Genomic DNA, 13,094 nt, shown 5'->3' with positions numbered 1-13,094 from the left:
TTTCAGGAGGGCGCTCCGTTTTTTCCTAGTTTCCCACCTCCCACCCCCAGCTCAATGGCTTCTCAACCTTTAATGCGCACGTGAATCACCTGGGGATCTTGTTAAATATGCTGATTTTGATTCGATAGGTTTGGGGCGAAGTCTGAGCTGCTGCGTTTTTAACACGCTCCCAGGTGATGCTGATCGGCTGACTCGAGGACCACACTTTGAGTGTACTAGGGACTCGAGGTCTTCACCTCCAGCGCCAGGTGTGTGTGTGCCCATGCTCAGCTTTCCGGATCGGTGTCCCGCACGTCCCCGGCCTTCCGCCGGGAAGGGAGGAGCCGGGGGCGGAGCGGGAGGAGTGGCGCGGGCCCCGAGTGGGTCCTGCCGGAGATCACCTCGGCCCCTTGGAGAGGCGGCCGAGCTGCGGCGGCGCAGGAGGGGGCGGGTTCGGCGAGGGCGCGGCCTCTCGGAGGGGGGAGTACGACGCACATCCCCCGCGCCCGCCCGGGCCACTCGGGAGCTTCGCGGCAGCCCGGTGCCCCACTTGGCAATCCGCTCCGTGCTTCTTCCTCGCGCCCGCCTCCTCTAGTCACCTCCCGTCTCAGCCTCCCTGCTCCATCCCCGCCGCATCAACGGCCAGCCGAGCGCCTCCGTGAGCGAGAGGTGGTGCGCGGGGCTGCAGGGCGCGCCCTCCAGCGGACCCCGGCCCGGCATTGGGGGGCACGGGCAGCAGCATGGACACCAAGCGCTGCTTCGCCAACCGCTTCGATGACTACCAGGGCAGTCTGCTGGCGGGCCAGTGCGAGGAGGCGGTGGCGCCCTTGGTCACCGCCACCATCGAGCGCATCCTTCAGGAGCTGCCCCCGCTCGGGGGCGGTGCTGAGGCCCGGGGGGCGGCGGCCGCGGCCAGCAGCTGCCAAGGCGGGCTGTACGGCGGCGTGGCCGGGGTGGCCTACATGCTCTACCACGTCTCGCAGAGCCCGCTCTTTGCCGGGGCCCGGGAGCGCTACCTGCGCTCGGCCAAGCGCCTCATTGACGCGTGCGCCCGCGCCGAGGAGTGGGGCGAGCCGGACGCCGACACCCGCGCTGCCTTCTTGCTCGGGGGAGCGGGCGTGTACGCCGTGGCCACGCTCGTGTACCACGCCCTGGGCCGGTCCGACTACGTGCAGCCGCTCGGCAAGTTCCGGGCTCTGTGCGCCGTCTGCGCGCCGGTCTCCTTCCTGGAGTGCGGCTCGGACGAGCTGTTCGTGGGCCGCGCGGGCTACCTGTGCGCCGCGCTGGTGCTCAAGCAGAAACTCGCCCAGGAGGTAAGAGGCAGCCCCGGCCGCGGGGGGGCGCTCGCCGCCTGCCCGGCCCTTCCCCGGACTCCCGGCTGCGGGAGCAGCGCCCCCGGCTCTTCTCTTTCTCTTTGTTACTCTGTCTGGCGCTGTCGTTTCCTCAGTCTCCAGAGGTTCACCTCCTGTTTTTGTCCGTCTTCCCTCCTCTCTTTTTCAGTCTCTCATTTGTTGGGATTCCCCGTCTTTGCGCTTTGTTTTACACCGAACGTGGCATCTCCCCAGATGCGCCTCTGCCCCAACAGCTTCCTGGAGGCCCTTTCAAGTGAGGGAGAAAAAAACAAAAACCTTGAAAATGAAAGGGATCTCCCTTCCTTTGACCCTCTTGTCAAAAAGCTGAAGCACCCTCGAATGTTAAGAGTATTGGAAGTTTGGGGGGGCTGGTTAGGCTATCATTGTTCGAATCGCTAACGTGGAGGTAAATGGCTTTGGCGACCGCCCCACCCCCACCCCGCGCGCGCGCGCGCGCCTCGGTCTGTAACCCAGAATTACTGCCCAGCTGCGGGTCTGATGTGCTGACTGTGGTTGCTTACTCTTAAGTTCATTTCAGGGCTCTTTTAAAATGCCTATCTGATGGGGGTGTCCTCTTTTAAATGCATAAATGTAGACAGAAGTTTACCCCATTGGAATCGAATGTGCAGTTTTCATTCTAAAACGCGTAGATAGGATTGTCTAGACGACAGCGTGCTTAATAGGGCAGGTTTTCTTAATGAATAGCTTTCCAGTGGCTCCTTGAAGTGAATTGGATTTCACAACTACATATGGGTTTGGTTGTTTCTTTTTTTTTTTCCTGGATTCACTTTGAATACAGCATGTGGCTATTAGAATGTGCCAGTTCCTGTGGAGTAGGGGGGAAAAAAATCCTCCAAAGGATCATAGTAACTAGAACTGAAAGCGAGGCATTTTCATTCATAACCCAGTGGAGCCAAATATTGTTCTAGGGAGGAAGTGACACATTGAACATGACTTTATTTGGGTGAAAGAGGCGTTTGAAGAAAAATTAAAGGTACACAGTATTTTTAAAGTGTAATTAACTTAGATAACTTCTAAGATAACAGAGGCAGACTTGATTTTTTTATTTATAGCAGGTGAGGTTGATCCAAGTGAGAAAAACATCACTAAAGACTGTGCACTGTGTTAGAACGGCAGCAAAGATCTGTGTGACAAAGTTGTCTTGAAATAGTTCACTCTGCTTCTGAGTCACTTATCTGCTAGCAGTTCCCCAAGAGCCCTTCCAGTTGTGTAAAACCCTTCAGAAGGCCACAGGGCTATTTACATATCATTTGCATTACATTTGCATCTGCTCCTCAGACCTTGCTGTCTGGTGGTAGGCAATTTTCAAATTCGGGGGTTTTTTCCCCCCCTGCTTTCCCTTTTTGTGCCTTGGGGCCTTCTCTCCAGAATAGAGTGGCAAAGAGTGGGAGACCCATCAGGTCATACAAGTGGAAACAGACCTCAAGGACTCGTTGCCCCAAAACTGGTGGCCCAGGGCCAGCGGGCAACGCTGATCCAAAAAGACATTTATTAAGATGTCTCTGCTGCCCTCCTGCCAAACCAAATCTGTCTCTTAATACTAATCAATTTGAGGTGCTTTGGCCCCTACTCCCAGGAGACAGAACAAGTTCTGAGGGTTAAACCACTGCCCCCCCCCCAAAAAAAACAGCTCTTAACCTGAGCAAATAAGCTAGTCTCAGTGCCAGCCTCAGCTGCAGTAATCTGAGAAATTCAGGCTTGAAAAGTGCAGGGCAGGGGCTAAGCACGCCTGGCTGGAAGCCCTTATGCGGGGAAAATAAGTCTTCTGCGCCATCCCCACTCCCGCATCCTAGCCAGCATAGGGCTTTGCCTTCAGTAGATCCATAAATGTTGATTAAATTGAGTTGCCAACTTCTGTCATTTCTCTATAAATAATCTGTTATTGTGTCCTGGGTTTCTTTCCTTCCAATGTCATTTATATTTACTTTCCTCTGGCAATTCCCTCAGTTATCACCCTAGTCTAGATCCTCTCCGCACTACTTGGCTCAGCTTTCGCACCTAATAAATCAATGAATGAATGAATCCCCATTTACTGGGATTAGTGCAATATACTCAGCTGGATTCTCTCAAGCCATTACACTTATCTCTTAGAAACCAATCTTAAAAGCACTTCATTATGCCATTTCCCCACTCAGCATCCTGCAGTGGCTCCCTATTACCTTTCCTCCAGTGACTTCTCATCTTTCTCAGAGCTTTAAAATGGCCGAGAAGGCCCCACATGATTTGGCCCCCCTGCATACCTATTACACTTTTGCTCACTCTGCTTCAACCACACTGGCCTTCTTGCTGTTTTAAGCATTTATTTTCTCGGGGTATTTGTACTAGCTGTTCCCTTTGCTTGGAGTACTCTTCCCCTAGCTATTTTTATATATATCTTTGACCTTGTATAGGTCGCTACCTCATCAGTGAAGCCTTCCCTGTTCACCCTCTATGAAACTGCAACCTTGTCCCCCGACTTGATGCCCTTTACTTGTTCCATTTTGCTTGTTTATGTCTTTTCCAATTAGAAGGTAAGCTCTATACATGTAGAGTTTTTATTTTATTGCTATATTCCCATCGTTAAGATGGTACCTGGGACATATTCAGGTTCTCACCTTTTCTTTTGGGATTATTGCAAATATTGTTTATGGCTTGCTTTGCCACTCATTTTGAATGGTGACCCATTTATCAATATTTCCTTTATGGTTGTGCTTTTGGTGTCATACTGGTAGGAATATGTCCTATTGGTAGGAACTCTTTCCTGCCACCAAAGTCTCAGTAAATATGTGTTGCCTGAATAAATGAATACCACTTTCTTGGAAATTTTGCCTCAGATCAAGCTTAACCTTTAGACTGGTGCTTGTTAAACTTGAACTTTCACGGGAATCACCTGCAGATCTTGTCAATAGAATATGGACTGATTCAGCAGGCCTGGCATTGGGCCTAAGATTCTGCATTTCTCACAAGTTCCCAGGTGATGCTGCTGGTCCAGGGATCACACTTTGAAGAGCAAGGCAATGCCGTGCTGCATAGGTTTTGGCATACCAGTCATGTCTATTAAGCTATGTATGCTATAAGACACCATTCTCTGAAGCTTGATATATTTTTTTATAAGGTTGTAGTTGAGAATACTGATTATCCTATCATGCTTTCATTATAAGGACCCACAAGGGGAATGTCTCTCAGTACTTAGAGTACAGAAATAGTTGTGCTCTTCCTGGAAATTGATTTTTTTTTTTAAATCTTCAGAATATGTCACATAACTGACATGTTTCTCGCTTGAGGCTGGCTACTAGGAAGCCTATGGCCAGAATTGCCCACATAAGCTGGTGTAAAGTGCCTTATATACTTCATACTAGCGTTTAATTTGGGGTTTAAATTTTTTTCTTCCTTAGTCTACCCTTTTTTGACTTGTCTTCCTTCCACCTGATTTTATTGTTTGCATTGATAAGAATCGGAGATGAGAAAACACATGTGTCAATGTACGTAGAGAGACAGCAACAGGAAGAGTCACTCTAACCAGGTAATATAGTTTTGTTCAATTTGGCTCTCCTGAAAATACTCAAGGGAAGTAGTTTTGATGGTTTGTTAAGCAGATATCCTTGAGCAATGGGGCACTGAAGTCCTATGAAATCATACCATAGAAACTTATATTGGGTCCATTCTGCTTTCCAGATGGGTGAAAATGTAGCAGGGAAAGGAATTTAGAAAGAAATGGTGGAGGGATAAAGGGGAGGCCTAGGGACCACGGTTAAAATAATAACTTTGCTGCTGGATGACCTTGGACAAATAATTTAACATGTCGGAGCCTCAATTTCCTCACTTGTGAAATGGATGAATGATAGCTTCCTTTTCACTTAATTCTGTCGTTAATTCCTTCATTTCATGAATGTCAGGTTTTTACACGTGCCAGGCCCCTTGCTAGATGCCAGGACTTAGTAGTGAACAAAAGTCAATATAATTATGTTGTGGCAAGTGCTCTGAAGGAAGTAAACAGGACATACCTGGGGACGGGGCAGGATAGGAGAGGTGAGGGGTGCTGCTTGGCAGACAGTAGCGAGGAAGACGTCTCTGTGGAGGTGATGTCCTGGTTCATCACTGAAGCCTGAGCAGAAAGCTGCTGCTTTAAGAGCCGGCATTCCAGGCAGAGGAGACAGCAAGTTTGAAGCCCCCTGAGGTGGGAATCTGCTTGGAGATTTCAAAGAAATGGAAGGCTGCCTGCATAATGGGTGCAGAGTGAGCTAGGACTAGAGGGATGGGAGAGCCCCCAGCCAGGTAGGAGCCTTGAGCCAGCTCAAACCAGATCCTGCAGAGCCAGGTCAGTCAGGAGTTGGGGCTTGTTTCAGGTTTAAATGGTTATGTCTTCATCTTACCTTTAAAAAAGATCACCGGGTTTTCTGCATGGACAGCAGATTGAACAGTCACAAGGGGCACTAGTTTCAGGGGGCCTAAACCCCTTTTGTGCCAAGGACTCCTTTGTAAATCTGGTGACGCCATCGATACCTCTTAGAATATCATTTTTAGGGGCATAAAATCACTTAGGATTACAAAGGAAGCCAGTTACCAAAACGTTTAAAAAATTGTGATGAGTAGAATTTGTGTTTATTAACACGTTAAATAAGATTTTGCAGCAAGCCTAAGGATTATGGTACCTTTGAAAGAGTGATGAGGGTCAATGATATTTCGAGCTGTCTTCAACAACTGCAGTGTGATAGGAATATAGCTGTGATTTTTATAGGTGGCAAAGTCACAAGTACTTGGGTGGTTTGTGGTCTGCATTTGTAATGAAAGGAAATGCTAACTTGTTTAAATGAGATTTGAGGAAATACAGATGTGATTTTATTTCCCCAGCCAAAGGGGGCTGGTCTGGAAGTTGCTGTGGTGACTCACTTTAGATAAAGTGCCTAGTATTAGTGCTTGGCACACAGTAGCTGCTTAATGGAATCAATGCTGTTCCGTTTTGCGTCTACTAACAGAAAATCAAAGTGATTCTGAACATCCTATAGAAAATCGTACCGAATACAAGGAATCTATCTTCCTGCTGTAATTATATATATCTATTGCTAGATTGTTAATTGGGTCTTGGGCTCATTCCTAAGGCAGGTGGTTGGCAGCTGTGTAAGTGGGGATGCTTTTAGCTGCAAATAATAGAATGTCCAATAAAAAGTGATCTGAATAATGGGAACATTTATGACCTCACTTTCTAAGGGGTGTAGAGCTAGGCCATTACAGATTGGTCCAGCAACTCGAGAAAGTCATCAGAACCCAAGCCCTTTCCAACCTTTTTCTCTGCAGTTCTGTGTAGGAGCCTCCTGCTCTCTAGGGTTGCAGGATGGCTACTGTCATTCCAAGCATTATGTTCCCATACAACTAAAGTAGAAAGGAAGGGTCTGAGGCGTTTTTCTTGCATCTTTAAAAAAAAATCATATAAAACATTTTATACTTGAAGAATTTCCCTTCTGCCTTATTGTCCAGCACTTAGTCACTGGCCACTTCTGGTTTCAGGGGAGGCTGGGAAGACTAGTGTCCTTCATTTTTAACCTGGATCATTGAATGCACGTTCTGACAAGAAAGAGGAAGAAGGAGAAGCTGTTGAGTGGATACCAAAATGTCTGCCTCCTGACGCCCCTTGGCAAGGTCTGTCTTATGACCTCCCACTTCCTTGGCTGTTATGAATAATGTTGTCACGAACATGGGGATGCATACATCTCTTTGAGATCCTGTTTTCATTTCCCTTTGGATAAATACCTAGAAGTGGAATTGCTGGATTGTAGTAGGGTAGTTCTATTTTTACTTTTTTGAGGAACCTCCAGACTATCAATTTACATTTCCAGCAACAATGCACAAGGGTTTCCTTTTGTCCACATCCTCACCAACACTTGTTAGTTCTTGTCTTTCTGATGATAGCCTTCTAACAGGGGTGATGTAAGATCCTATAGTGGTTTTGATTTGCATTTCCCTGGTGGTTAATGATGTTGAGCACCTTTTCATGTACCCGTTGGCCATGGGTGTGTCTTCTTTGGAAAAATGTCTATACAGGTCCTCTACCCATTTTTAAATCAAGCTGTTTGTTTTGCTATTGCATTGTATGGAGTTGTTTATATATTTTGGATATTAGCTTTTTCAAAATATATTTTGCAGATGTTTTCTTCTATTCCATAGGTTGCCTTTTCATTTTGTTCATAGTTTCCATTGCTGTGCAGAAGTTTTTTAGTTTGATGTAGTCCCATTTACTGATTTCTACTTTTGTTGCTTGTGCTTTTGGTGTCCTATCCAGAAAATCATTGCTAAGACCAATGTAAAGGAGCGTTTTCTTTGTTTTCTTCATGTTTCACAGTTTCACGTCTTATGTTTAAGTCTTTACTCCATTTTGAGTTAATTTTTGTGAGTGGTGTAAGATAGGAGTTCAATTTCACTTTTCTGCAAGTGGTTACTCAGTTTTTCTAGCACCACTTACTGAAGAAACTATCTTGTCTCCATTGAGTAGTCTTGGCTCCCATGTCAGATACTAGTTGACCACATATGTGTGGATTTATTTCTGGGCTCTTGATTTTTCTTTCATTGGTCTTGTTTTTATGCCAGTACCATACTGTTTTGATTACTCTAGCCTTGTAATATAGTTCAAAATCAGGAAGTGTGATGCCTCGAACTGTGTTGTTCTTCCTTAGGACTGCTTTGACTATTCAGGGTCTTCTGTGGTTTCATGTCTTTTAGTATTTTTTCTAGTACTATGTTGACTAGGCATGGTAAGTGTGAGCACCCCTGTGTCTTGTTCCTGATCTTAGAGGAAAAGCATTCAACCTTTTATCATTGAGTATGATGTTAGCTGTCATCTTCTCTTATATGGCCTTGATCATGTTGAGGTATGTTCTTTCTATACCCAATTTGTTGAGAGTTTTTATCGTAATTGGGTGTTGAATTTTGTCAAATGCTTTTTCTGCATGTCTCAAGATAATCCTATGATTTTTTTTTGTCTTTCCTTCTATTAATGTGCTATATCACATTTATTAGCATATGTTGAACCATTTTTGCATCACAGGGATGAATCCCATTTGGTCATGTTGTATGATCCTTTAATGTGTTGTTGAATTTGGTTTGCTAGTATTTTGTTGCACATGTTTGCATCTTTAGTCATTAGGGGTATTGGCCTGTAGTGCCTTTATCTGGCTTTGGTGTCAGGGTAATGCTGTCCTCATAAAATGAGTTGGAAGTGTCCCCTCCTTTTCAATTTTTTGGAAGAATTTGAGAGGAGTGACATTCTTTTTTAATTGCTTGGTAGAATTCTTCAGAACCAGTTGGTCCTGGTCTGTCTTTGATGGGAGATTTTTGATTACTGATTCCATCTCCTTACCCCTTATTGGTCTGTCTAGATTTTCTATTTCATTTTAAAGATTTTATTTATTTGACAGAGCACAAGTAGGGGGAGTGGCAGGCAGAGGGAGAGGGAGAAGCAGACTCCCTGCTGAGCAGGCACATCTCCTTGTAGGTTTAAGAACTCTGTTAACAATCTGTGAATGAATGCATGGATTCCTTTTTTTCTTCTTGATAAATATAATTTTGCACTATATATACAAGGGTTTTTTTTTGTTTTTTGTTTTTTGTTTTTTTTAGAATTTCTTTAAAGGCCCAAATAGACCAAGTTCCAGCAGTTTTAAATTAGTTCATAATAATAGAAGAGACACTTTATTACATTGCCAGATCAGATAAAAAACATGATCTTGTTGTTTAAGGAACCACTCCCATTTTAGAATCATTTAATTAAATTTACCTGTGTGATATAAAGTAGTGCTGCCCCCATTTTAAATTAATTTAAATGGAAAATGCTTAGACCTTTTCCTTTTTCTTTTTTATGATACAATGATTTAACCTCAGTAATGCAGATTTCCTTAGAATTTATTTATACCTTTTCATCTATTAAATACATTCCACTAAAATCTAAGCTTATTGTTTGCATTGTAATTATTTGGCGAGAACATGGCTTGTAATTTTCTTATTACAGAATAAATTGGGGGGAAACGTGCATAGTAAAAATTCTTTTAAATGGATAGAATTTTTTTGCCAATAACTTAACCTCCCAGTGTTCTATAAGAGGTTGTTTTAATGGAATTTCACTGTATTTATTGACCTCTGAATGTGAAAATGACAGGTTGTATTAATTTTTTATTAACTTGGCTGTTTTCATTTTTGTCGGTTAATTTAATGAGTGATGTTTGTCATGTGACTGGCCCCTACAAAACGCACAGATTTCCTCCATGTGGCAGGGAGGTCCTTTAATATCCCCACATGGGGATGGTCTCTTGGTAAACTGGCCAACAATCTGTGGTGTGGTCAAGCAAGTGTTTTTCTTCATGATTGACTTTCACTGATTGATCTCTGACCTATATTCATTAAGTATAGTGCCTTGGATGTTTGGTTTGTCCCAAAGAAAAACATGTTTCCATGAATTATTTATATATAAGTACCACTTATCTTTGCCTAATTATTTTCTTTATGGATTGAGTTACTAGGGAAACCCACCAAGTTAACAGACTCATTACTTTTGGGGTGCTAGCCACTTGGACAAGTTAAATTTTCAGGAAGTCATTTTGATCCATCTTTTCACAAGCTGAACAAGAAAGTATTTTGTTTAAGATCAGGTTTCCTTTTCTGAATAGCTTTACCCATCCAACAACCCAGACAAACAAATGACTTTGACACGTTGAAGTGTGAGTGTTGCTACCTGGGCCATAAAGAAGCTGTTTCTCAGATGAGAGGCAGTCTTACAGACTTGATGGGTGAGAACATCATCTAAATTAGAGGTGGCAAAACAAATATTGGTCATAGCACTATGTGCAGTTAGCTGTCACTGTGCCCATCTGCTGGCTCCATTGCTTTGCATGGAATGGATTTCCTGTGCTCAGTGGTGTGTTGAAATCTGGTGTCCATGGCAACCAAAACATCACCAATCTCAAAGCACTCACTATGGGGACCAGCTGAATCTCCACTTATACAATGACTTTAGGAGGGAGCCACATTCCTAACAGACTTTACAGCTATCTAAGGCTGAAGAGATCCAGCACTCAACCAGAAAGGAAGTATTATCCTCATGCACATTTCAATAACATAACCTTACTGTTTGAAATGTTCTTTCCTTGTGAGGCAAAGAGAATTGCACGTGCATCACAGATTGCAACTGTTGAAATAGGTTGGACTCTCAATGAAGGCAGTTTAATGAGCAGAGCTTCCAGAGTCCGATAGCTTTGGGATTGGATCCTGGCTCCACCACAATCGTTGGTTGACCTTAGCCAAGTTTCATAGCATCTTTGAGGCTGAATTTCCTCATGTGCGAAATGTAGTACAAGCAGCACTCACCTTATAGGTGTGTTATGAAGATCCAATGAGAATGGGCACGTAATGTGCTTAGCAGAGGGTCTGTTAGGCACAGAGTAAAGACACTAAGTCAGCCATTATTAGTGTTTTCAGTATGCTTACTGTTAATGTGAAGCAAGACTCTGTGCTGGCTAAATAATATAGGTATGGTTTTTGGACATTCAGCCAGTCTGTCTAACGTTCCCTGTGGTGGCATTCAGAGCTGCTCTGCCCCCGATCACAACAGCAGAGCTTTGAGATCTTCACACAGAGGCCGTAGGGCTGGAGGGAAACCTCTTTTGCTATGCCACCCAGGAGATGAAGGTGAGCAGCTCAGAGAGATTGTGTGTCAGAGTAAATCGAGCGGCTGGTCATCAGCCCTGAAAGACGAACCTATGCGTGCTGCCCTTTGCACTTTGCTTTCTCTGGGAAAAGGGCTGTTCTTTTCTCTTTTGAAAATTTCAGGCCCTTTGCAGACTTATTCTAGGAATTGGCTTTCCTGTGTCTCTGACTTGTGCTCCTCGGAGTAAATCGCCTAATTGGCTTTCAGCTACTGGAAATTGCTATGCAAGTGATGGTGGAATGTTTCTTGGTCTGTTCCCCCAGAATCTGAGTGGCAGATTGAGCAAACTCTCTTAAGTTGTCATCTTTGCTTCTAAGGATCATTTGCTTGCATGGCACTCATTCAGAATTTGAGCCAAATTTCAATAGTTGTATCTCTGGTGAAGTGACAACATCAAATGAGTTTTCCTCAGCAAATGTTCCGGATCATGTATATTTGGTAGCTTGTTTCAGAAAAGGATTAATACAATTAAGGATTCTTTCAAGTGTTTCTTAAGCTTCTGGGCCCAGAACTTACGTTTTTTTCTTGCATTAATGCACTTTTCTATTTGCATTTCAAGACTATGTAGTATAGGCTCACTGTCAATTCTACAAACTTATATCAACATTTTACTCTTTAGCTCCTAACTCCTGTTTATATTCATTTATATCATGATCTTAATATTTATATTGCTCTAATGATAAAAGGATAATTGTGACTTCCTCCTATCACTAATCATTGAGTGGTTATGTATATTCATTAGTTCTGCCTACAGTCTTCAATACCACACTAACTGGCTCTAGGTCTTGGCCTTCATCTTTATGGGGGTCTGTTCTATTTGTCTCTGATCTGTGGCCTTCGGTCGGTATTTCTCACATGTGAGCACACATTAGAATCCCTTAAAGGGCTTGTTATAACACAGATGGCTGGGCTCCATCCCTAGAGTTCCTGATTCTGTAGGTCTGGAGGGGGGGCCTGAGACTTTGCACTATTAACAACTTCCGGATGCTGCTGCTCATTTGGAGACTACATTTTTAGAACCACTGCCTTAGATTATTCCCTTAACCTTGAGCAAACATCTCAGAAATGGTGAGAACTAGGTGAAGGCATAGTGTGATAGTACCACAAACTTGTTATCACCACCAGAAAATAACTCAAAAGGACAGGACTTCCTGTATGACAGGCACTGGGATAAGCATATTGTAGGACCTATTATGTGACTCAGAGGTTCAGTAACTTCCCTGTCATCACACAGCTGGTAAAGTTGTTTAACCCATGTTTGACTATAGAACTGCTTCACTTCTAGGGCTTTAAGTCAGGTCAGACTTCTGCATGTTTTTCTACTAACATTTACACTGCTAAGAGAAAAGTGAGTTATACCTAAGACATTGGGAAGAATAGACACTATGAAGCTGAAGGTGTCACTGAAGTATAACTTAAAATTGAATAGAAATGGCAGTACAGGAGAGTGTTCTACAATTGTCACAAACTTCCAGAAGCCACGGCTTCCTGGAATGCTAGAAACGTTCAGGAATGGGAGGTTCTCAAAACTCATGGTAGTGTGGGGACTTGAGTCAGGTCTGAAAATGGAAGAACTAGTTGCAAGTTTGATAGAATGATTAGACATCTAGATCCTTTCCCAAACCCATGCAACTAGATGATGATATCAGGCTAGTTCTCCAAAAGCTGACTCTGGGCTGTAGACTGATGTGGAAGTGCTTCATTAAGAAAGTGCTTCTAAGGGGCGCCTGGATGGCTCAGTCGTTAAGCATCTGCCTTTGGCTCAGGTCATGATCCCAGGGTCCTGGATGGAGCCCTGCATCAGGCTCCCTGCTCAGCGGGGAGTCTGCTTCTCTCTCTCTCTCTCTCTCTCTCTCTCTCTCTCCCCCCCCTCCCGCCCCCCCTCCCCCCCCCCCCTCTCCCTCCCCCTCTCTCCCTCCCCCCCTCTCCCCCCTCTCCCCCTCCCTCCCCCTCTCTCCCCCTCTCTCCCCCTCTCTCCCCCTCTCTCCCCCTCTCTCCCCCTCTCTCCCCCTCTCTCCCCCTCTCTCCCCCTCTCTCCCCCTCTCTCCCCCTCTCTCCCCCTCTCTCCCCCT

At 44.6% G+C, this 13,094-nt stretch overlaps 1 protein-coding gene across 2 annotated transcripts in view; it reads left to right on the top strand.

Moving 5' to 3' along the window:
• The first annotated feature begins 544 nt into the window (after positions 1 to 544).
• LANCL3 (LanC like 3) overlaps positions 545 to 13,094 on the top strand; it is a 100,269-nt gene continuing 87,719 nt past the window's right edge. For both annotated transcript variants that reach the window (XM_027607462.2, XM_027607461.2), the window contains exon 1: positions 545 to 1,292. In XM_027607462.2, coding sequence (XP_027463263.1) covers positions 720 to 1,292 — 573 coding nt within the window. In that variant the 5' untranslated portion in view covers positions 545 to 719. The remainder of the gene's footprint in view (positions 1,293 to 13,094) is intronic.

This window comes from Zalophus californianus, chromosome X (genome assembly GCF_009762305.2).
Source record: "Zalophus californianus isolate mZalCal1 chromosome X, mZalCal1.pri.v2, whole genome shotgun sequence".
NCBI classification, from domain to species: domain Eukaryota; kingdom Metazoa; phylum Chordata; class Mammalia; order Carnivora; family Otariidae; genus Zalophus; species Zalophus californianus.
This window is presented reverse-complemented; position numbering and strand designations above follow the sequence as displayed.